The sequence below is a fragment of the Candoia aspera genome, chromosome 2 (genome assembly GCF_035149785.1).
Source record: "Candoia aspera isolate rCanAsp1 chromosome 2, rCanAsp1.hap2, whole genome shotgun sequence".
NCBI lineage: Eukaryota > Metazoa > Chordata > Lepidosauria > Squamata > Boidae > Candoia > Candoia aspera.
In genome coordinates, this window is record NC_086154.1 from 20354777 (window position 1) to 20381243 (window position 26467).

The window sequence follows — 26467 nt, forward strand, 5'->3', positions numbered from 1 at the left end:
ATGTATTTTAAATTGATTTCAAATTAACTGGGCTCCTAGTTTCAGAATTACTTTGTCTGCTGAATATTCTTTTAAGCTGATTAGTCTTGATATGTTCAGGAGGAGTTCATTTTTTTACATTTTCTTTTTCATAATTCTTTTTTAACTCTTGAAAATTTGAATCAGTAATAATGATAATGCAAACAATAACAGGACAAATTAATTAATTTAATTTAATTAATTAAATTAATTAAATTTTAAACAGGCTGTGTACTTTTATTTGGGAGTAAGTCCCATTCACTTCAGTTAGGCTTGTATCTGGAAGATGGATAGATAATTATCTACTATTAAGATTTTAAAAGATGTTTTAGAAAGCCTTATTTCAAAGAAGTTGGCAACTATTTTAGTGTTCTTTTAGAACTAGAGAAAGAAATATTTATCCATCCAGACTTTTATTGGTATGTAACCTTTTGATTGTGATTTTGGATGTCGTTTTCAATATTCTGAAGATGTTTTTATAGTCCATTAAATTCTTAAAATTGTGTTAAACTCTGCTATTATACTTCATTCTATACCTGCTAGGTAGTTCCCCACCTCATCTGACTTTTTTAAAAAATGGCAGGTTGTCATCTGCAAAGCATCTTCTTATTTCCAAGGGTGTGTTTGGGTCTGTGGCTGCCACACAGTGCTTTGTGTGAAAGTATGCCCTCCTACCCAGAGAAAAGACGAAGTTAAGCTGGAATGGAAAAATCATACTGGGAGGGATTAGAGGGAGTGACAGGGAGCAGCCTAAAAAGTGCTTGCTGTGCTTTAATTGGCTTGTGTTGAGAATTCTAGTTTTCATAAAAGAAATAAATACAACTTTTTTGTAAGAGTGACTCCCCGTGTCATGCCAGTTATATATGATTTCGGAAGGCAATTATGTTTGCCTTGGCAAAATCTAGAGTATAGGGAGCAGCTCATAAACATGGCTAAATATGTGGTGTTTCACTCAGGAAGTTGCATTTGCAAGTGGCTATATATAGAAAGCAAATTTTAAGGTACATGAGAATGTTTTAATAGGTAGGAATTCATGTGGAGAATGACTTGACCAAGGCTGTTGTTTTTCATTTAGTAAAATACAGTATCAAAATCTCTGATAGCTTCAGTTTCAGCTAGCATCAAGTTGTCTTGTGATTATTTCAACAGTGCATGCCAATTAGCTCAGTACGTTGGCCTGCATATCATGTTTGAATAAAAGTTTGAGAAAATACTCACCTGTGTGCTTTTATTGGGTACACTTTGGTTTCACTTAGCAGGCTGTAATTGTTAGGAAGATTCTAAATCCTTGTTCCACTTCTTAATGAAGGTATGTCACTTCTAGTAATTTTTCCACTCTTACTCAAAGCAACATGTGAACTTATTTATACAAGTGAAAGTTTTGTGGATGCTTACCTTGAATATATTTTATTTTAGAACCTATTCAAATTACTGTAAATGTTCCTTTCCCCCCCCCCCTTTTTAAATGTTGTTGCATAATGAGATGGGAAAAAAGGACAAGGAGAAAAACCATCACTTTATGTTGTTATGTTTGCATTTTAGCTTTAGACTGATAGTTCACATTGATCTACATTAATTGATGAACTGGTGCTTAGCTAGAAAAGTAACAATAATTCCCTTGTATGAAATCCAATATCATCTGAGCTGGGTTGCTCATCCCTTTCTCAAGGTGATCCTGCTAATGGAAGTAGTTCTGTCATTGGAAAACCTGCATCCTCTTTCACTTAATAGAAGAACAACACATATGACATGCACAGTATTGTATCTGCCAATGAGTTACGGCTGTGTAGCTATCTCTCAAAATTATTTATACCCTTGTGGAATTGTGAGGTTTATTTCAGTTTTTCAGAAACTGGCTTCTTTTTCTTATTCTTCCACACTTACTTAGTTCTGTAAATTGAGCAGTCTGTCAAGACTTTTGTACAGTTAGACTACAGAATAAAATACAGTTCCAGTAAAATTTTAATGATACACAGTTAGCAGAAAGGATGTACAGAACTGGAAGAGAATTAGGTGGAAGCAATGATGATTTCTAGTCCTGGTTATTCTTGGGACTTCTTTATATTTATGAAGTTCAAAAAAGAGAACCACAAAGTTTCTTACTCAGAAGAAAAAGGTAATTTATATCAGGAATCTTTTGTCCAGGACAGATAATTGTCTTCAAATATTGTGCTGATTTTATTTGTATACCGTGTTGAGTGTGCCTGCTTGTAGTATGAGATGGTGATATATTTCTTCTACTGATTTTTCTCTAACTTGATATCTTGCCCTCTGGAATGAAAAAGACACTTCTTATTGCAGAACCATCAAATATAAGCATTGGAAAGGATCTTATAATCTAGTCCACTTCACTGCAGCTTTCCTGATAGATGGCGCCATGCAGCCCCTGTTTAAACATCTGCAGTGAAGGAGTCTGCCACCTCCTGAGGCAGTCTGTTCCATTGCTGAACAGTTCTTTCTATTAGGGTATTGTTCCTGATATCAAGCCAAAATCTGTGTCCTTGTAATTTAAACTCATTGTCTCTTCTCCTCCCTCTTGAAACAACTCTGAACAATTTTGCCTTGTTTTCTACCCAGTTTTTTTCAAACTTTGTTCTGTGAGAGCTGATGGGATAACAGAAAGGGCAAGGCTTCTTCTCTTCCAAAAAACACTGTGGCCACCATTTTACAGATCGGGGGTTCCAAGGTTTGTTTGTTTTAAACTAATAGGTTCTGCAACCTGAAAATTTTTAAAGACCCTTGTTCTACACAACAGCCCTTCAGATACTTGAAGACAGCTATCATGTATTTCCACAGTCTTGTCTTCTCCAGGCTAAACGTACTCAGTGCCTCCAACCATTCGTCATACATTTTTCTTTCTAAGCTCGTTATCATCTTGATTGTTCTCCTTTGCACATGCTGTACTCGGTCAGTGTCCTACCTAAAATGCAGTGCCCAGAATTGGATCCAACTAAACCTTGTAGTACCACTTGATGCTTCTCTCTGTCTTGACATGGACCCATTGTCAAACATTCATTAGATACAATTATTCAACCAGCTGTATCCATCTGTTGATATCATAGTTTTTTATATATATATATATTTAGATTTTTTTAATCCTGCTTTTATTATTTTTATGAATAACTCAAGGCAGGGAACATACCTAATATTCCTTCCTCCTTCTATTTTCCCCACAACAACAACCCTGTGAGGTGAGTTGGGCTGAGAGAGAGGGACTGGCCCAAGGTCACCCAGCCGGCTTTCATGCCTAAGGCAGGACTAGAACTCACAGGCTCTTGGGTTTTAGCTTGGAGCCTTAACCACTAGACCAAACTGGCTCCATTTTTCCATATTCTCTGCCTGAATCTCATGGGAGACTTTGTCAGATGTTTTGCTTAACTTAAAGTGGTGGTTAATAGATAATCTTACGTGTTTTCAAAAACAAGTGAATTATTACCAACATGTTACATGCAGGATTGGGACTAGCTTGTGGGACCAGTGTGGCCCATTAGGATAATCCACAGAAGCTCAAAGGAGTTATTTCCCTGTATTGCTATCTGATATTCTGCTAGTTTATCTGTCAAGCAAACAGACTATTTAGGAGGCACTTTATACCTTCCCCAATGAAGGAAGGGGAAAATATACAATGAACTCGGTATACAGTAGAGTATAGAGTAAGGCAGGAATTGATGGCTCCTCGTTTGTCTTGGAGTATTTTCTCCATGATAGACAGTATGAGGAACAAAGTGTACCTATCCACTCAGACAGAAATTGATGTTTTTGTAGGGGAGGGCTTTGCTGTGGTCTGACACTATCTAGCCTACTAGAATAGGTCAACAGCTGGATTTTGCTCTCATAAGAAATGTGGTTCTCCACCAGTGTGTGATGGTGATACATTCCATATCAGTATGTAATAAATATTTTGATCTAGAACCTACTTATAATCAGCTACAATGGATGAATTGACTTTATCTTAATATTTTAACTGACATTTTCCCAGTTTTATTTTGTATTTAATTTCTGTTTTACAAAATTAATCACATTTTCTTTTAAAGGTACATGACGTGGTTTTAAGATACTCTCTCTGCCTTTGGGGATTTTTTTTTTAGAAAATCTGTGAGTGGTTTTAGGTTGAGTGGAAGACAAGTGCATTTGTGCCTTTTGCTATGTGCTGTTGCATTCATCAGAGTAGGGAAAGATGAAAGACTAAACATTGTCACAAAGTCTCTGTTACGCTGAAGTTCCATTAGGCTGCAGTCATATACAAGAGAGTAAATCTCATTGAATTCAATAGGGTTTATTTCTGCTTGAATGCACTTAACTGGATTCTATTATGTATACAAGGAAATGGAAGGTGGAATTGGATTAGGCTTTCCTAGTGCTGTGTAGGATTCATTATAACACCTAGGTTGTTAGTGACAAAGACACACTGGAGGGTTCCTCTTTTTTCTGAAAATTCAAACTCAAACCCAGGGCCTTCTTCAATTTTAATCAGACTCCCTGGTAGAAGAGAAACAACAGAATTTCCAATGGTCAGATAAGAGAGGGCATAGCCCACAGCTGCATAATGAGGCTCAGAAGGGACCCCCCCTAACTTCTCAGACTATAAAGGAGACGGCGGGAGATTTGTACTTTCAGACTTGCAAGGTTCTGTCAATGTAGCCTTACAGTAAAGTAAACTTATCTCATCTGGTTGTGTTTCTTGTCCGGTCTACCTGGTAAGGTTGACATCTGCTTTCAAAATTCCAGATCAGCGTGCTGATCAAGACTGCAGACTCCTGTGCTACCTATTGAGGAAGCAAGTTGAATGGTTTAACATTTGCTGATCATTGTATTTCCCTTATTTGCATTTCATTATTATAAACTTTGTACTAAATGTTAATTTTATGCCTCTGTCATGTTCTCTCCAAAGTCCAAAATTTTATTTACTGATGCATGTAAAATATTCCTCTGCTTTTCTTTTGGAAAGTTCCTAGAGCAGTTAACATTGAAGGGAATAATTCTTGACTTGTATTCTGTTCACATAATCTTTCAACATAATCTTGGTCTAGGGCTTCTTTGCCTTTTTAAATGTATGTTAAGCTGCTGAAATTTTGACCATAAATGTTTGACTTCATTGTAGATTACATTGAACTCTTTTTCTTCCTAGATAGTGACAAAAGAATGTACAGGGTTAGTTGCTGATATGATGCTTATTTGCTTGATACAAATGCAGACATCCATATTCACTGAAAAGACAGTTATTTTCTTAGTGTGCAACTTTTACATACGATAATATCTTTTGCCATTTTGCCATTTTCACACAAACAGGCAATATAAGCACCATTTTCGCAAGCAACCCTAGTCACTAAGACTTTTTTGTCATGTATTGATTGGAATGGTGCAACTAAGAGCTGTATTGCCTTCACCTTGATTGGAATGAATCCTGAATAGTTATCCAGTGTCTGGAACAGTTAGGGTTGAAGTGATAAATCTTTTACACTATACTTCATGTTATTGGGAACTTTAAAATGGCACTAATTAATATATTGATGCAGAGTTCTTGCCTTTCTACTCATGGTAACCCTTTTAAAGATTAACAGACAAATATTTCCTTCTTTTTCAAGTCTGTGCAGAAGCCTTCAACCCAGATGAAGAGGATGAAGATACAGAACCAAGGGTAAGCAAGATTGAACATACTATATTATTTGCCGATACAAACAGCAGTTTTATTTTATCCTATTACTTGTGTGAAGTTACAAAATAAAGTGATAAATGAAGTAGTAGCACTTGCTCTTAAGGGTAACTTTTGAATGAATAGAAAGAATTTTCACAATTGTTCTAGAAGGCTTTCCAACTGTCTAAGTTTGAGGTAAATAAAAATAATTAGTAAAACATTTGAGGGCCAGATTTTTTCTTTATTGCTTCTCAGGCCTTCTTTACTGAAGCAGTATGAACTGCTATAAACTGTTCCCTGTTACAGTTACAACATTTTCAATATTTCCCTAAATATTTTCAGAATTATACCCCCAAACATGTTTAGCCTAAAAATGTATTGATGTTTACACTTCTTTTCTTTTTTAGATAGTTCATCCAAAAACAGATGAGCAGAGATGCAGATTGCAGGAAGCCTGTAAAGATATTCTCCTCTTCAAAAACCTAGATCAGGTAATTAATTTGACCTATATTTACTGTTTTAATTTGACCTTTTAAATTTAATTTATTTAATTAAATAATAATTTAAAATTTTAATTCAATTTGACCTGTTTTAATTTGACCTATATATAAGTACAAAAGCGTGTTGATTTGTTTATATGTGTGGATATAGCAACATGTGGATGAAATTGAGTTAGTAGTTATTTAGTTATTTCAAATTTTATATTTAATTTGTAACAACATAGTCTTGCACTGGCTTATCAGTACATGAAGGGAAGGAATTTAATATTTAACTTCAATACATTAGTTAGATGTACATTAAATGAAGAACCAGATCTGTAAAGAATTTTAGCTTATTCAGGAATGAGTTGCTGATTTGACTCAATCTTTCATATGTTCACTATTACCTGGAACCAGAAATCTGGCTTGTTCCTCTTCCTCTTAGCTTCTGGCTCAATTGTTCAGAGCTTCTAGGATCACATGTAAATTTGAGCAATAATGGATTTGCATCTGGATTTCCTAGGTGTATCTGCTGGTAGCCAAAACCAAGCAAAACTGATCAAGCAGTCTGCACTACCATGCTGCTCACTGCCAAATGAACTCAAATTCTTTACAGTACTAACGTGTGTGAATATTGTCATTTTTTGTATCATAATCTTTCAATAATTAGTTTGATAAAGCAGCAACAGTTACTTTTCAGGGATAGTAGCAACAGAAGACACCATCTGCTAAATCAAAGTGCATGATGAAACTCAGGTCATTTCTCAGCCAGGTACAGATGTTGGTACAGTTGAACCATTTCAGATATTACCTGTTAAAAGCATTTCAAATTGTCCTGTTAAGCCCCTGGCAACTATCCTGAAATTTTTAACACAAAAACATGTTTTAGGAGTTATGCTGCTAGAGACATTTGAAATAGTTGCTATGTTAGGAGGATGTCATGAGTTACAGTAAACTTTTTTCCTCTGGTGCTCTTGTATTAGAGATGCTACTTTCTGCCTGTAATCAAGTAGCTTTATTTTTTTATAAGATTTAATGGCCACCTGACACCAAAATGACTCTGGGCAGCTTACACTAAAAAAAGAAAATGATAAAAGAAAAGCATTAACTATTTGTCATGAAATGAAAATTTTTAAACGGTATAAATAAGAATATATTGTCTAGTCATTCCATTCCATCCAAGAAAAATAAATGCATTAAGTCTTTTAAAAGCTTAATATACATATTTTAAGGTGTTATAGTGGAAAAACAAAGAACAAGAAGACCATGCTGCTAAAATTCTATTTTGATGCTTAATAATTGAGGTTCAAACCTGGTCCACAAAAATGTCTTTTAGGAACTACAAGTAAGGTGTAGATTGCATAGCCCTAGATTAAAGAAATGCTTCAGTCATAAAAAGTGGCTGCTAATTTATACTTTCCTGTTCAATATTGGCAGTATCTGACAATTTCCTTCTGCTTTATCATTCTGAAATGAACAATCCAGATGATATTCATTTAGCTGTGTTGTTTGTGTGAACACAAAATTCAGTCAGCTCTTTAATTACTATTTATGTTTGAATATTGTATTATCCTGGCTTAAGAGTTTTGTTCAGCAATTAAATCTTGTCTAGGATGTTCTTAAATATTGCTTACCATTCTGTTCTATGACACATCTAAGAAGAATTTTAGTCATTTTAGATTCAGCTTTGGGAATTGCCTTTTTAACCTAACTGGAACAAGCTGTCTCTGAATTCAATAGCTCCAATTGTGATGAGTTTCTTACAAGTGCAATTTAAGTTTGGGGTTATTCATAACAGGATGTGATTTTTATTCATTAGATTTTAACAAGAGGAATCTTGTAAGAAAAAATAATTAGGTGCTACAGAAATTAGGCTGATGGGGAGAGTCAATTTAGGTTTCATCAGAGGCTCTTTATGATGTTCTCTGAAGCAGAAGGGAGATTCAGGAGGGCTCAGAATGTTGTTATGCTGAGTCCTGGGATGATGGATGGGGTCAATCAAATATCACTGCATGTCACCTAAAATTGAATTGTTTTCCTGGTTTGTTTAATGACAAACAGGCATATAATTTGGATGCACAGATTATTTCAGAGAATCCTGATGCAGGGCATGCAGCTTGGCATGAGCTTAGCAGTCACTAATCGTTGGGGCTGTACCCTGAGTGGTTGATGTACTGTATCTGCATGGCACTGTATAGTTTGACTTAGACTTTCAGTATCATAAAAGGTAGGATTTTTTTAGCTGAAGTGTTTTTTTTAACCTATCCATATTATAATATTGAGCATGGCTTGCTACTCTATTCTGTTACAACCTTTTGCTTTCCCAAATAAAATAAAGTATTAATGAGCTTTAAAATAAATGAAATATGGACAGATTAAAATAATGGCTTTCTTACCTTATCTTAAATTCCCCACAATCCAGTCATTTTTAAAGAGTAATATACAGAAAATAAATAGTATAGAAATTCAGAAATATTTAAATGACAGCCAGTCACCAAAATGCTGCCCATCACTTTACTAAAAATTTTAAAAAGAGCTGGAGTAGTATCTACCAGGGATGTTGTTACACAACTGCCTTTGCCAGAAGATAAGCTGAATATTTTTTATTCTCTTCTGTTGCCATGTTCTACTACTTGACAGTAATTAGCAGATATGAATACAAATTTTCTAAAAGCGTTACCTTTTTAGGTTTTGTTTTTTAAAAAATTATTTTGTTACAGGTTGCTTAGTTACAATTTGCATCCTCTTAGTAATGATTCAGAAGGACTGCATGAACACTGGGAACCTCTGGTATGATAAAAGCCCTAGAAGTTCCTTTGATAGGATCTGAATAGGGAAGAGCTGTTTTTGGTCTGAATGGCAGCTCACCAAACTACTACAGTCCTACAGCTTTCCAACCTCCACCCTGCTTCTCTCAGAATGTGCTGCCAAGTTTATTTCATGGTCCTTAGACAGCTCTCACATAATCCCTTCTGCTTTTAGTGTGTTCTGTAGCACCTTGGGTTTTAATAATTCAAAAGGTAATAATGGTGATATCTGGTAACACTCAGAACAGTGTTTGTAAGGGTCAGCATTAATGAAAAACTAAATCTTGGGTGGACCCCAAGTAAAAAAATTACCAATTTAACATGTAAATATTTATTTAAATATCACTTGCAGAAAGAAATAATGTGTTAAATAGGCTGAGTAGCAGGGAAAAGATAGCAAGCAACTTAGGAAACAAAAACTACTTGGATTGTTTTGGAAGGATCTTTGTTTGCTAGTAGGGTAATGTAACACAATCTTGAAAACTGAGCAAAGTAATTCTCCCAGAGAATTAAGGCCAAGTTACTGTGAGTCTCTTTCTCGTTCTTCCTCCCTTACTTGGACTCAAGAACTCTGTCAGTTTTCTAATGCACAATACTGTGAAATATTTCCAGATAACTGCAACTAAATGAAAATAATCTTTTAATAAATCTTTCCATTAGTTGAGGGATTTTTTTTTTCATTAGCCATATCTTATCAGTAATTTCCTACATCGCACATTTCCCCTTGCTATTGAGAGCTATTTCAAATGTGCTGAAATTCCACAGTATACCGTCTCCAACAGCAGATGTGGAACTGCCTTGATAGGAATGCTCCCTGTAGTTATTGTGGTTTTAATTCCCTGCTTAGCCTTTCCTTAATATGCTGCATTTCAGAGAATAGGGAATATTCAAACATGGGAACAATACATCTTAGGTTCCAAATAAAGCCATGTTGATTTTGTACAGAGGTGATATGTTAATAAAGAAAACACCATCCAGGTTTTTTTGTCCTTTTCCAGTATATTTAGATTGGAGGTGGCTCTCTATAAAACATCAAGATATGCCCATTTTTAAAAACCTTCAGGGTGTCATAGAGCTTACACTGGTTTTCTAGTAATGAATGAGCACCCCATTGCCATATCATCTGGGTGCCTGTAAATAAAACAGTGGTTTGTTTAAAATGTAGTTTGTAAACAGTGATAGGTATTACTTGCTTGATATGCAAGTGATGCGTAATACCTTTCTGGAATACAACGTGTGCTTTTTCAGGGTGAACATTCAGTGCTTACTACCATTGAGATATTTCCATTGAGTTTTAAACTTACCATCTCATGACTCCCTTCTGCAAGTGTCCCTCTAAGGGAGTTATATGAGTTTATTTTTAATGTAAGAAAGATAGAATAAATATCTGATAATTTATCTTGGGGATATATCTAAGGAATAAACTTTTCAGTAATTCAAGATTTTAAGGGAAAATAGGCTTTCTTGAAGCAATGTTTTACCTAAAAATATATATTCAGTGGATGGTTATACATGCCAAACCCTGGTGAATTAAACAGTAATTTACTTTGGTGCTTTAAAAATCACCCAACAACTTCAATTAATTGAAAAAAATCTTCCTTCTTACTAACAGACATTTTGTTGCAGATTAACAGTATGATATTGACATTCCTATAATACCTAATATAGAGGTTGAAATTATTCTCTTGTTTAAAGAATATGGTAAGAAACTTTCTCTTCTCCTTTGATTCTATTCTATTTGAAGACTTAAAATCTTCAAAAGGAGTATCTGTGAAAGAAAATAGAAAAAAAAACCAATCAGCCTGTTTTAAAGTCTACATTTAGACTGATCATATCTGCTGTCAGAATATACTAATTCACTACTATTTAGTCTATTATCATGCTTTTGTTAATTGACTTAAACCTTACAGAGAATTAAGTGCATTTGTACTGTTCTAAGTGGCCCCTTCTATGAGCAAGCCAGACACTGAAGGATAATTCCACTTATTAAAAAGTTTAAAAGGAGGTCCACAGAATGTTACCTTCACCTCAGAATGCTGAGAATGCAGCCCCTAATATTTTGGCACAAGTTGTGAGATTTTGCACTGAAGCCATACAAAAGTGTGAGTGCCTTACAGATAAAGCATATCAGCAGGCTTAGCAAGGCAAAATTTTATGTTTCATCCACTTCAGTATTGTATGCCATAAAGTTATTTCCTTCCTCCAATTTTCTCTTACTGATTTTTATATGTACTAACCAAGGGTTGTAAAGTAGCAAATAAAATAAGATAGGTTTTATAGATCAGGTTTTATAGGGTTGGTTACAGGTTTTTTCAATCTTGTTTCTATACTTTTAATGCTATCTTAAATTTATCTGTTTATTTGTTTACCTATATGTACATGGATATTTTGCTGTAATTTATCTCTCTCTCTCTCTTTGCACTTTCGTTGCTGACCATAACGAAGTCTGTTCTCTTCTTAGAGAACTAAATGCTGCTGATGTGCAAATTTAAAGATTTTTATAGACCTAGATTTTGAAATTCTGGTAAAAGTAAAAGCAATCGTATATCTTGTTGGTTTCTTCCAAGCTTGCTTCCACATGTATTTCAGAGAAGTAAGAAGTCTGGCTTTGATGTCCTGAGATACAGCATCCTTAAGTTGTACTAAGTTATGTTATTTGAACTGATTAGCAAGTTTTGCACAGATTATCTTGTAATGTCTCAATCTCTTTGGACTGTTAAAACAGATTTGGGAAGGATGCAAGGGAAAGATTTCCTCTGTTTTCTCCTATAGAATTTGGATCATTTGGGAGGAGCCCTCCCCTCCCCTTCCCTTGAAAAGGGATGGTGCTTCCTGTCTTTTTGTGGTGTAACTGCACCTTCTCAGGCTGGCACTTTTCTGTGGGGTAGGGAGTGGTGTTTCCTACTGATAATCATTTTGAGTAACTAGAATTCAGTTTCATAGGCACGTCTCCTATGAATTGTCAAAGCCACCAGATAGATGGTTAAATGTGGCATAGTCATGGCACACTGATCTTTTGGAGACCACAACTCTGTTTATCAGTTGCCTAGCACTTTCCTGGAACATTTTCAAGATATTTCAAAAGAGCGAAGGGACTGTGCAGAGCTGTCTTTTCCTGCCCACATAGCATTGTGGCCACTGTTTTCATGGTCAGCTTTGAGATTCCGCAGCTTTTTTATTTTTTATTTTTTAACATGGCAGAGTTCCATCTGTGCTCTGTCCTTTGGAGTTAGAAGACCCTCGAAGTAGAAGGGGGCTTTCTCCTACACAGGAGAGTAAAATCTACTTCTAGCTTGATTTGTGTGTTTCCTGCATTCAGGAACAAGTGAGATGGCACCCCGTTCAAGAATACGCCCCCTCCTCTGTGCTTAAAACAGAGCTCAAAGCATAATCAAGAGTATTCTGGGCATTTAATGATTTGGATTAAGATTATCAAGGTATAATAAAATATCTATTTGGATGGTTTGGGGTTTAATATGATTAAGATTATTAAAATTGTTATATTATCAAGTACAATGGCAGACAATTTATATATTGTTTAGTTTGATCTTTATTATAGTGGACAGAAATGTATAGAATAGTAGTAGGAAGGAAATAATTAAATAAATGTTATCTTTGGGGGGGGAAGTTGATTAGGAGGTTTATATAAATTTTTCTTTTTTTCCCTTTAATATAAGGGGTGGGAGTAACTGTATTTAGTGATTTTTACAATGTGCCAGTGGAATGATCTATAGAAATAATGTGATTTTGGTTTAATATAGAGGAAGGGATTGATTATGGAAACTTTTGTATATCCTTGCTGTTAAAGTCAGAAGTCACCTCTTTTTGTAACTTTGAAAAATTCTTCTCTTGTGTTTCCACACTTTTTTAGTTTTTTCTCTTTCTTTCTTTGTAGTTTTTTGTTTTTCTGTAGCTTTTATCTTTGCTTGAAACTTAATAAAATTCTTATTAAAAAAAAGTATTCTGGGCATTATAAATGAACATGACTCAGTCTTCATAACCAATGTTGATTGAAATGCCATTCTCCTTTCAGGAACAATTGTCACAAGTTTTAGATGCCATGTTTGAAAGGAAAGTGCAACCTCAGGAACACGTAATTGACCAAGGAGATGATGGAGACAATTTTTATGTCATTGAAGAGTAAGGAGCCCAAGTATTGCTCTGTGATGACTTTTTGAACATTGTTTCTAATATAAATATTGAATTAAATTGTATTAGCTCTAACATTAGCTAGCCATTTCATCTCTGTAAAGCAATCTTTCAGGTAGAAAGATGCTTATTTTACAGTCATGAAATGTGGTTACTGGATTTAAGTGTTTAAGATAGCTCTGTTAGCTCATTCTCAAATATTACTGTGCTAATTGCTTTTCACAGTGAATGCCTACTTAATTTTTTGGCATATATGGTAAAATATGTATGTTTATGGCTTTCTGTGAAACTGGAGTGATAATGAGTGTGAGCCTGAGGATTATGATGGATAAGTGGCTACAGGTAGTCCTCGCTTAACAATCATTCGTTTAGCGACCGTTTGAAGTTACAACGGCACTGAAAAAGTGACTTACGACCAGTGCTTGCACTTATGACCACTGCAGTGTCCCCACAATCATGTGATCACAATTTGTGCGCTTGGCGACTATTTCGCATTTACAAAGGTGGCAGGGTCCCACAGTCATATGATCACCATTTGCGACCTTCCCAGCCAGCTTCTGACAAGCAAAATCATTGGGGAAGCCGGCAGGAGGTCACAAGTTGTGGTCATGTGATGTCTTGCTTAATGACCACAGCCAGGACTGCAAGAAATGCCATCACTAAGTGGCAGTCATGTGATGTTTCACTTAATGACTGCTTCACTTAGTGATGGAATTGCTGGTCCCGATTAGGGTCATTAAGTGAGGACTATCTGTACTAGGTAGAAACTGAATTTCCAAAGAATTCAACTGAACTATTGTCTCAGTTTGGGAAGATTATTTGGATCCATGGCTCCTTTTATTTATTGTTAGAAGAATTTATATCCCTTCTTTAAAATATGTGGTGTGGCTTACAATACTTTCACAAATCAAAAATAAAATTAAAACCAGGGAGATCCAAAATCTAAAAGCATCTTTGATGATCTTACACAGATAAAACAACACTAGAACAAATTCTGGGATCTGGGCTGAGTGCACTAGAATTCTGTTTATGTTATTCTGAACCATTGGGAGTTTATTCTTTTGCTAAATCCAGTATGCCTGTTTGCAGAATTTATTCCATAAGAATTTGCTTGTTGCTGCTTAAGCACACATTTAAAGCATATTGAATAAGAATCATTTTTTTTTGCAATCTTGGGTTCACTCAAGTGTTCCCATTTCTGATACCGTTGAGAGTGTGTATATGCTTCATCCGTAGAATTTTATTATGAAAGAAAATTGAATAATCACACCCATATTTACATAGATTACTAATAATTCTGATATAATATGTACTGTTCTGTTTAGCTGTGTTGTCTGCCACCAGCATAAGCATTAAAATGTATTCATTTCCTTAGCTCTGAAACTGCTTCAGTCATAATAAAAGTCAAGGCAAAAATCCAGGACTTACAGTGTGGAAAACGTTGTTACTAGGCTGTGTTACCCAGAAGCCACTCATTTATGCTAGGCCAGCTGTGGAGATTATATAGGCATCTTAAAGAGGTTATATATAAACAAAAGCTTTTTCTTGAAAGCCTCCAAAATTTATATCCTCATTCCACTTTTTTAAAGACATGGAAAATATTTTTTTTCAAAGATTGTTGAATTCCCTTTTTTATAGTAACAGATATTAATCCTTTCTATGGAAGTGCATTTCAGAATACTATCATCCCCATACTACCTTGGGAATTAGAACAGATATAAAACTGGCAGATTACAAAATGTAATTTGATATGTCTCTAATGATGTATAAGCCAAGGAATCTTGTGAAAGCAGAGGAAAAGTAATTCCCAACAACAGTTTGGGATACTGCAAAATAGTAATTCTGGCTTATGGAATCGCCAAGGGTCGGATATGGCTGATTGGATAATTCAGTTCAATTTGAGGAAACCAGAATAATGCTACAGACTAGCCCCTTTTTTTCTCTCCAGATAATTAATGCTAAGTTTCTGAATGATTAGGTAGTTGGACAAGTTAATCATTTGAGGAAAAATTTAAGCTTGGCAGACTTGCTGAGATAAGCAAAAATACTCATCTTCCTGCAGATCTCTCTGTACAAACAGAATGCTAAAGTTTAAATACTTAAAACGTGGGTGGGACAGGCCCATCAGCCTTTTCAAAGGATTCTGATGCTGGAGCCTCTGAGGCGTTCAGAGACCTGCCAGCAGCAGAACTGGAAGAGAAAGAAGCAAGAAATGGTATTTCAGCATTCTCAGATATTTTCCAACAGGTCAATGCATCTACCCCTATTGAAAACAGTGGGAGGGAATTAAGCGGCTTACTTGGTGTCATGAGTAAGGATGGCGAGCAGGGGGCTCCCATCCAGACTGTCAAGCGCATGCGTAGCACTGAGGAACTGTTCAGCCATTCAAAGAGACACAGATCGGGACCGCCTTAACCCTTGGGGGTTATATGTCTGTGTTTTCCCACGCTTCTTCAGTTTGTTAGGATTCCTGTTAAGCACTAGCAATAAATATTAGAGACCAGTTCCATGTCTCAGTGTGTTTCCTGGTTGTTAGGACACTTGGAGGCCATTTCTACAAGCCAAGGGCCTCTCTTTTCCCCAGCTGTACATGATTCCATATTATTTAGCATTTAAAGAAAATAAGCTTCCAGATAAGGATCAGTACAGTGAAAAGGCGATTTGGGGGTGGGCGGGGGTGGGCAGTGTTTGGAGGCAAATGGGGATACATTCTGACCGGGCATGTTCTGTTCAAACCACAGAGGAGAGAGGTGGGAACTATCTTATTTTTACTTTAGAGAGTAAAAATACTTCTGTTTTTGTTTTTTTTTAATTAAACTGAATTTTTATTAGCAGTGTTTTGAATTTGGTCTAATGCCCAGGGTTTCTACCTCCCCATCTTTCTAGGGGATTATATGATATTTTTGTAGCACGAGAAGGACAAAGTCGCTGTGTTGGCCGCTACGATAATCATGGCAGTTTTGGGGAACTCGCCTTGATGTACAACACTCCTAGAGCTGCCACAATTGTTGCCACAACAAAAGGAGCCCTTTGGGGACTGGTGAGTTTTATGTATGGGAAATGTAATATTTCTTGTATGACACAAATAGAATTTCTGTCAGCCGTTTCTGTTTTCTCTTACTGTGTTTATCTCAGTATATTGAAGCATGCTGATTTCTCTCAGCTTCCTCTCTGTTATTACTAGCAAAGTTTTATTTGTTTTTAGCCAAAGGTCACTGTAGGGAGAATATATAAAAAGCAGAAGGAAGAAAGGTGAAACAAACATAGTAAAACGGAAAAAAAAAACGTTGCAGGGAAACAGATAAAGCCTGGTTTTCAGAACATGAAATCCTTACTACCCTCACCCCCTTTGAAATTGATGGCAATCCCAGCTAGATAAGGGGCACACAACTTTCTGATAGCCACAACAACCTTTTATGACTTATTGTGAAGCAAAGGGAATCTCATCTATCAGCAGTTTTTTCACAGTTTCAGCTTGCATAATCTTTATTATTGTTCAGTCCAGATTAATGCACATTTGGAAAAAAATGTAACCGTTGTAAAACATTTTGTGTGGTCACTGTGCTACAAAGCTGAGATGAGCTCCCATCTAAATTGCTGTGCTGAGGACATACAGTTGCATGCACAGATTTAGGACCACTGGTGAAACTCTATATTTCAGTGAATCTCCAAGTGAACAGCAGCTTACACAGCCTCTGCATGGCGCAAAATTAAATACAACATCTTTCTGTATATTTAAATGCATGCTTACTATTTACATGCAGTTTAAAGATTCAAAATTAGAAAAGAGTACAGAAACTTCAACACCTTTTGGCCAATATCTTATAATATTTTATTTGGCAAAAATAACAAGTTTCAAAATGTAGGCAGCTAAGAGTCTTTCTGTTCTTGCCCTTGCATTTTTCCCTCTCTTCTTTGAGATGTGTATATATAGTGGCTAGCATGTGGTCTGTGGCAAAGAATGAATGAATGTCAAAAGAAGCAAACATGGTGATAAAAAGACTATGCTTCTTTGTTATAAACCTTTGTTATATGGAAGTGGGAGCAGAAGTACAAAGATTGAATGCAGTAGCATTGGGATACTTAAGTGTATGTTGTAAAATGAGAAGCAATCAGATCAAGAACAAATTAATATAAATTGAATACAAAAGTGAGTGACTAGTATGAAAGAGGTACCTTGAGGCAGTTTGGTTATACAGAGAGAATGAATGAGAATTAAACTGCAAAATAAATATGTGAGAAGAATAAATGGATCAAGAGGGAGAAGAAGACCAAGAAAGTCATGGTTGGATGGAGCTGATGTAACCCTCAAAAAGTAAGAGGTGAGAAGTTTAAAGAACCAAAAGGAACGTATGGAAGCAAGGATAGTTTGCAAAGATAGCTATGGAGAGGTAGAGGGAATGGTTTTGATGTAAACTAGATTTAGTCATAATTTTATTTTTCTTACCTCATACTTTTAACTTTTTAGTTCACTGTTTTTTACTCCATTTCTGCAATTTGCATAACATTGCTTACCCCAGAAGGGAACAATGTGATGGATATGTATGGAAGTTGTGAGCATACAGAGAACAATGTGATTCACATGGATCATCTAGCACAGGGACTTGTTTAGATTAGAAGCTAAACCTGGATGTCCCTAGCGTGGTGCCTGTGAATAGCAACGTGCCAGTGACATGTGCTTTGGAATTCACTAGGGTTCCTTTCCAAACTGATACTTTGAATTTTTAATAGAAATAATTTTAAAATCATAAGTTTGAATCCTGGAAAACCAAGTGCTTCAGGTGTTACTTTATATTAGTTGCATATCTGAAAAGCTTAGAGCACCTCATAGCTATTTGCAATTATTTTCTTTGATGATGCTATTGCAACAGAATCCTTTGAATTTTCATAGAATTAGAAACAACCATAGGCTTCATGGCAGCCACCTTTACATTCACTGATATAGATATTTTAATTAGACAGTGGATACCAATGTGCTTGTCATCCTCTAGTGTAGACTGGGTTTTTAAAAAATCATCTTCCTTTTTTTTTTGTTGAGAACTGCACGTATTAATTTATTTCTGATACTAATGTATGTTTACTGGTCAGAGTTGCTGTTCTTAGCATTTGTCCCACATGGTTGCAGAATCCACTTGTTTTTGCACTGTACCTGCCTAATTTTTAGACCAAAGCAGTCAGTGCAAGCCAGCTTGTCATGGAGATTAATGCTGATTAGGTCTGGGAGAGGATGGCTGGTCTAAGGTCGCCAGCTGGCTTCCATGCCTAAGAAAAAGAACCTGAGACTACCAGCACCTTGTTCAGCATCTTGATCACTACATCGTGGTGTCTCTCGTACTGGTCAGAGAAGAGTAGAATAGGGTGAAAATATTTTTTATTTTGGTTTATATTGCAAATAGAAGATACTAGCCAAAGGTAATCATCAGAATGTTGGGGTAGGATGAAAACAGGTCCAAGTTCAAATCCCCACTTAGATGATCTTTAGCTAGGCACTTGTTTTTCAGGGTAACCTACATAGCACAGAGGTTGTTGTGAGAGTGAGTGAGAATAGAAATGAACATACACATTTGTGAGCTCCTGGTGGAAAGACAGGCTATAAATGTAATAAAGTAACATTAAAAAAATACATGCAACACTTTTAGATCCAGTTTGTTCCATATTGTCGAGCTAGTGGCCAAATGTAGTAGAGAAACAGTCTCATATTTTTTATCTTTTTCTGTGGCTATGCTTATATTTCTACTTGATTATTGATGTCATTTTCAACTTTTCAGGGATTCCTTTATCAGTATCTTATTTGCTTCACAATTACCTTAGTTCCCTTACTTTGTCTTAACTGATGGTTGAAGCCCTGGGGGAACGTTTAAATGTTAAGCCTCTTCCACCTCCCCAATACGGAAGCCATTACGCATTACACTACACACTGAAGTTGTTACGAGCCTAAATTGGCAAAGCGAGAAGCTGAATCACAATTTTCTGTAGTCCAGTACAATCACTCCAGACTATTTCCTTGTCCTAGCGTACAGTTCCCTTCAGCAGTCTAAGGCCGTTGCATACAGTATGGCTCTTAACTGCTTTGAAAATAATGAGAAAGACGTACTTGAGGCCTCATGCAAGCATAGCCTCTCTAAACAGTTGCTGCTGCTTTAAGAGTCATTTCGGGAAGTTGAAGCGTTGAAACACTACCATATTCCTTAAGACTTGTGCAAAAGTCAGAAAAAAGACAGGGCAGCTTTAATTACTGGGAGAACGGTGCGGTGCTCCCTGATGTCCAAAACGCTTCTTCCAAATCATTTTTGAAGCATCCACAGTGCTGATAAGCAGTACTCCCTCCTCCAATTTCATCCTCACTACAACCCTATGACTTACATTGGGGGAAGAGTTAGTGGTTGATCGAGACTTTCCACACAGTGGAATTGAAGCTGGGTCTTTCCGATCTTGGTCGCAAATCCTAAATTTTGATTTTTTTTAAAGCTTTTTGTATCCACATGAAGTAGGAATGTATCCATGGCGTTCTATTTGATAAATACTGTGTTTTCTAATTGTATGCAAAGCATAGCATGTTACAACCTTTGCAAATGATGGCTTATTTCCAGTTTCTGCTGAAGCAGGAAATGTATGTATTTTTCCTTGATAAAAATGGCAAGTATACAAAGAGAAGAGTGAAAGTGAGAGGGCGGCTTTCAGAGTTATCTTTGAAATGGTTGCCATTCTAGTGGAGAATCTCTTTTCAGATAATATTCTATTTAAAGATAAGCAGTCAGTAAAGTGAAAACATTCCAGAGTAGCAAGGACCTTGCACAAGACAACATTTGGAACACATTGAGGGCTGATTTTCATACATAGGTATAAACTTGCATAAATAAAGGAATTTTTCTTTTTGGGTCATAGAAGAATGATTATACCATTTCTCTGGTTGAAATGCACAAATTATATGTACTGTAGTACAAAAATAACATTACTATGGTGTTTGAAATATTATAAATTGCACTGTCAGTTGTAGTACACACATAAATCTGATCTTGAAACTTGTGCAGAATCTGGAGAATCTCAAATCAGCTTGATCATTTGCTGCCACCTAATGGACACGTTCTTGGGAAAAAATAGTATAGGAGTTACTATGCCGAATCAGTGTTGTGTCAGTTCAGGTTATTCCCCTGCCTAAAGTTGTCAGAGGTTCTTGATGTAAACAGCTCTATATTATTTGGCTCTGCATTCTTTAAAAACTGACTGATTTCCAGAAGTGTCCTGCGGTTGGCTAATTGCAGGATGGGGAATCTGTAATCCCCAGAAATGGCTAAATTAATCACCCCTGATTATTGAATTAGTTGATTTGAAGTTCAGCAGTCTCTGACAGGCCACAAATTCCCCTTCTTCAGGTTATTCAATCCTGACTGTAATAGTCATTGTCAAGCTTAATGTGCCCTTAACTGAGCAAGATTTCCTTGGTGGTTTAGGGCAAGTGCTCACTGGGGTCTCCAAGAGGACAAGTGAGGCAGATGATACGTGATGATGCGATCATGCCAGAGCCTTGACTTAGCTACATACTTCCATCAAATATCCTAGTGCAAATACGTAATTGTGCCATTTGCGTAATTACGTCATTGCATGGTTATGGATGCTGTTATTTGTGTGTAATTTACTTTGGTTTATTTTCTGTAGTTAAATGATCAAATTCCACTCCTCAGTCTCAGGGAGAAAAAAAGTTAAAAGATAAGTTCCTTAGAATTAGTCCATACAGAGTATGTTAAGCTATATTAGTTTCTCATGTACTGATATGTAAGTGCTTTCTTGTAGTTTGCATCAGCTGAATGGGCTCTTACTTCAAAAGACTGATCCTTCCCAATTCTTCCAAAGAATCAGTTAGGAAGCATGTTTATTAAACATTTGATCATTCTTCACAAGCAGCTTCTTGTCTGTATCATTTGCAGAAAGAAAAGGTCAAGAAAGAGTGTTTTTGGTGTCTTGTTTCTCCCCATTCCCCCCCAGCTAGTATTAATGTTGGCTGTTTTTTAAAATTAGTAGTATTAATAACAGTGTATAAGTTAATATGCTACTTATTCGTACAGAAAAGGCCACCACTATAAGTTGGTATATTTTCTGTTTGTGTTGATAAGATACTAGTTTGATTAGCTCAGAAAGAAATAACCAAAGAAAATATCTTTTTTCATTCTGTTTCTTAAAGGATCGAGTAACATTCAGAAGAATTATATTGAAAAATAATGCAAGGAAAAGGAAAACGTACGAACTATTTATTGAATCAGTGCCTCTTCTTAAGTCACTGGAGGTAAAGTACTTTGTGGGAGATGAACTGGAAACCATGTCTAATTAGATTTTCCTCAGCATTGTAAATGTTTAAGAGGAAGTTGGGGTCAGTAGGTAGGAAAGTACAGACAGGACCAGAAATATTGGAACGATATCTGTTTTGGTATTTGGCCTCTGTATACCACCACATTGAAGTTGAAAGGAAACACACCCAGATGGGAGCAAAGTCAGGACTTTCAGCTGTAATTCAAGGGGGTTGACAAAAGTGGGGCACTAACCATTCAGGAAGTACAGCCAGTGGCATACACACACCCCAGTTGTTGGTGGCTCATAAGTAATGGAACGAATGGCTGACAAGCAGCTGCATGGCCAGGTTTGGCCTGTTTCCTGGGTATCCCATGATTAATCAAGCAGGTAAAAGGCCTGCAGGTGGTTCTGAGTGGTACATTTGCATCTGGTAGCTGTTCACTGGAACTCTCAACATGAGGTCCAAAGAGGTGTCCATGCGAGTGAAGGAGGCCATCATTAGGCTGAGAAAACAAAATAAACCCATCAGAGAGATAGCAAAAACACTGGGAGTGGCCAATACAACAGTTTGGAACATCCTGAAAAAGAAGGAATTAACTGGCAAGCTCAGCAACAGCAAAAGGCCTGGAAGACCATGAAAGACAACGGAAGTGGATGACTGCAGAATTCTGCTCATGGTGAAGAGGAACCCTTTCACAACATCTAGCCAGGTCAAGAATGTTCTTGAGGAGGTAGGCATGTCATTGTCAACATCTACAGTCAAGAGACAGCTTTATGAATGTAAATGCAGAGGCTTCACAACAAGGTGCAAACCACTGGTAACGCTCAAGAGCAGAAAGGCCAGATTAGACTTTGCCAGCAAACACCTAAAAAAGCCTGCCCAGTTCTGGAATAAGATTCTTTGGACTGATGAAACCAAGATTAACTTGCACCAGAATGATGGGAAGAGAAAAGTATGGAGAAGGAAAGGAACAGCTCATGATCTGAAGCTTATCAAATCATCTGTCAAACATGGTGGAGGCAGTGTTATGGCATGTATGGCTGCCAATGGAACCAGGTCACTGGTGTTTATTGATGACCTGAAGGCTGAAAAAGCAGCAGGATGAATTCTGAAGTGTAAAGGGCTATACTTCCTGCTCAGATTCAGCCAAATGCTGCCAAACCGATAGGACGCTGCTTCATATTGCAGATGGATAATGACCCAAAACATACAGCAAAAGCTACCCAAGAGTTTCTCAAGGCAAAGAAATGGGATGTTCTTCAATGGCCAAGTCAGTCACCTGATCTCAACCCAATAGAGCATGCTTTTCACTTACTGAAGACAAGACTGAAGGCAGAAAGACCCACAAACAAGCAGCAGCTGAAGGCAGCTGCATTAAAGGCCTGGCAAAGCATCTCGAGGGAGGAAACTCAGCATTTGGTCATGTCCATGGGTTCCAGACTTCAGGCAGTCGTTGACTGCAAAGGATTTTCATCCAGGTATTAAAGGTATCCTTACGTTTGTAATGATGTTGGTTTGTTCCTTTACTTATGAGCCACCAACAATGGGTGTGTGTGTATGCCACTGGCTGTAGTTCCTGAATGGTTAGTGCCCCACTTTTGTCAACCCCCTTGAATTACAGCTGAAAGTCCTGACTTTGCTCCCATCTGGGTGTCTTTCCTTTCAACTTCAATGTGGTGGTGTACAGAGGCCAAATGCCAAAACAGGTATCCTCGTTCCAATATTTCTGGTCCTGACTGTATATGTGACAGCAGTTATTCTATAATCTTGATAGGTTCTTCAGTAAGCTCTTCAGATAGATTTGGCTGATTCTCTATGTATATTGTTCTCCAGCTGAGCCAAGGAATATATGATGGAGTCTTGCTGTATGGCAGGCCTCAGTAATCATAAGTGGCTTCTTCACATTTGGAAGAACACACAGTAGTGGCCCTATACTGAACATATAGCAAGTTAGTTGTCAGAAAGTCAAGACAATTATCATAGACTGCATACCAGGCTCTGACCATCCTTCTGCTAATTAGTTCTGTAATGAAAGCAGAGAAATGCATTAGCTTCTAGACATAATGGTGGTGGATCTGCCACTTCTGGCCCATCTTCCGCAAATAGTCAAACGTGCACATACCCTGAGAAGGATCAGAGTGTCCACCAAAAGGTGTCCATTTTCTTGGGTTGAGATATGTGCAAAGAAGTGAGGTAGAGAAGCGGTTAGGTATGGATGGGAAAAAGCAGGTATGTGACATGCACAAAATACAGATGTTCAGGGCATAGTTAGGCATGATTTATTGGAGTTCTTGACAAAAAAAAATAGTCTGAAACATTTATTGATGGAAACATTGTTACTTCTCTTGCATTGTGGAAATAGTTGGATCATGCTAGAGCAGTGTTTCTCAGCCTCGGCAGCTTTCAGCGATGTGGGCTTCAACTCCCAGAATTCCCCAGCCAGCGTGCTGGGGAATTCTGGGAGTTGAAGTCTGCACTGCTTAAAGTTGCCGAGGTTGAGAAACACTGTGCTAGAGGAAGGGACAGGGCATATCAAATTCATTTTATTTTTTCTGTTGTAGCTATCAGAGCGAATGAAAATTGTTGATGTAATAGGAGAAAAGCTGTATCAAGATGGAGAACGCATCATTGCTCAGGTATGTAAGTACAGTTCTCCCACTTGGGTGAATATATTGGATTTGGGAGATAAGTTAGGAATTCAGTCATGCACAGAGCTAGAATAGAATTTTTAAAAATGGAGTACAATGAACGGTATACTTTCATTTCATTTTATTGTTTAGTCAAATTGACCGTATCAATACAGCAAGATAAAATTAAAATACAAACAAAGCATAATCAAATAATAAGGAGGGATACAATAATAAAACAAAATACATATATATGTGATCACGGTACAAGGAGGCAGTAATCAGATGAGAGAGTCGCCTTTACAGGGTACCCCAATTTGTTCAGTATATTGGGATCTTAAAGCCCCAGCCTTCAATATGAACATAGCAGTTCTGCGTACAATATATATATTATTACCCTGGGGAAAATAAGACAATCTAAAATTCGGGTCCCAGTATGCTCTTCTTTCCAATAGTGGAGATAGATATTTAAGTCTGATAGATGCATATAGTTGACAATTAAACAGGATATGAGAAATATTTTCAGTATCAGGGGAACCACATATACCAGTTCTCTATTAGTATGGAATGTTGTGAAAGTGTCCATATTTGGCCATTGAATCCAACAACTCAAATTTTGCTCTGGAAAAAGCCCTTCTTAAAAGATTGGGGCAGACTCAGAGAGGTATTTTTCAGGTTGAAAATTTGTTTTCTTAATAACCAATCACTTAAAAGATCTGTTTTTGACTAAAAGCTCCAAATCAGTTTGGGCACTTACATCCACATCTCTCTGCATAAAAATTTTCCTAGCTTGGGTGGCCCTGGATAATAACTGCTGAATAGAGAGAGCAGAATGTGAGATAACATCATAAAGTTGACAAGCCCACGTATTAGGCTGTGTCATACTTAGCTGTTCAGTTAGGCAGATTCTAGGAAGTCTATTAAGGTCCATTGTTTGAATCTTCAGCCACTATGTAAAAACTTTAATCATTAGACAGCTGTTTAGAGGATAAAAGCCTAATTCCACTCTGACTGCTGAGGCAGACGTGTTCCTATCAGTTCCTAAAATGTGCCTCAGGAAGCACGTTTGAATTTGCTCAAGTGGGGAAGCTTTATTTAAACCCCATAATTCAGCTCCATAAGTCATCATTGGAATTATTTTGGCCCTAAAGACTTTCAAGATAGGTGTCAAAGTGCTTGGTTCGTTGTGATAAAATAATTTGTATAGCCTTTTGGTGCTTGCTCCGGCTCTTGCCGTGCCTCTTCTAAAATGTTTCATCCACAAACCAGTGTTAGTGAAAGTCACCCCTAAATAAGTATAAGAATTGACTTGTTCAATGGGTTCTCCATTTATATGCCAATTGCATTTCACATTTTTTTACTGAATACCAGCACTTTAAATTTACTTTTATTACTAATTAGAGAGTTAAGACTGTAATGGGAACTTAGCTTTTGCAGCAATCTTCTCAGAATAGAATTTTTAAAAATGGATTACAATGAACGGTATACATATGTTTTGTAAAGCTAAACAAATATTGCCTTAATTGTTGATTTACATTTTGTACCCTTGTACAGTTTGCTAATTTACATTCTGTACTCTCATTTGGACCCTAGAATACAAAATACAGGAAATGCTTTACAAATGCAAAAGGATTGCTCAAACAGTATTTGGAAAGTATGCCTTTCCTATTTTCTGGAGCAGCAGTGACCTTTGTATTAGGATTTCCTTTCCCCATTGAAATACTCCAATATTGCCACAACTTTCATTTGTATTTTCACATCTTGGATTTAGGTAGCATAGATTCTTTTCTTTGTGCTGCTGTGTGTTTTTTGTAGCATCAGTTTCAGAAATTTCATAACCTTGTTTGAAACTAATTTTGATCAAAGCTTCAGAAAATGCAGATCTGGAATCTTGTTTTCACAGGGTGATAAGGCAGAGAGTTTTTTCATTGTAGAATCTGGTGAAGTAAAGATCATGATTAAAAGCAAGGTAAGTTCAGTTATTTGTGGTGGTGATGGCGAGAATTTAGAATCATTTAATATTTTAAGGATGTCTCATTAAATTATCAAAGTTAAGGAGTCTTTTCTGAAATAGTCCTTGCTGTATTACATTCCAGTTATCCTGGGAGAGAGGTGGAGGATGCCTAAGGAAGAAACTATGTATCAATCACCAATTATTGAAGCTTAGGATAAGATTTGTGAACAAGGTTGCAGTGGGATGGGAAGTTAATCTTGTTAAGTTGAAAATCAAATTTATTATGTAAAGCCCCTCTGTGATATTATAAAGGTACTCTTAATATCTCCTGGAAGAGAGTGTGAGTTAATTTAATAAACTTCATCCTGCATATGTTGTTACTTAATTTACTTTATTGTAAATCAGTCTTATACTTTATATTGACTGTCCTCAATCTGGTTTCCTTGAGCTATTTTGGTACTGCAATTCCTAGACTTTCCCAGCTAGTATAATGAGTGACTGCATTTATTGT

At 36.6% G+C, this 26467-nt stretch overlaps 1 protein-coding gene across 1 annotated transcript in view; it reads left to right on the forward strand.

The window, feature by feature from the left end:
* PRKAR2A (protein kinase cAMP-dependent type II regulatory subunit alpha) overlaps window positions 1–26467 on the forward strand; it is a 74671-nt gene that overhangs the window by 41635 nt on the left and 6569 nt on the right. The window contains exons 3-9 of the mRNA XM_063291479.1: window positions 5604–5656; window positions 6061–6144; window positions 12973–13079; window positions 15975–16128; window positions 21268–21369; window positions 23937–24011; window positions 25906–25971. Of these exons, the coding sequence (XP_063147549.1) occupies window positions 5604–5656; window positions 6061–6144; window positions 12973–13079; window positions 15975–16128; window positions 21268–21369; window positions 23937–24011; window positions 25906–25971 (641 nt within the window). The remainder of the gene's footprint in view (window positions 1–5603; window positions 5657–6060; window positions 6145–12972; window positions 13080–15974; window positions 16129–21267; window positions 21370–23936; window positions 24012–25905; window positions 25972–26467) is intronic.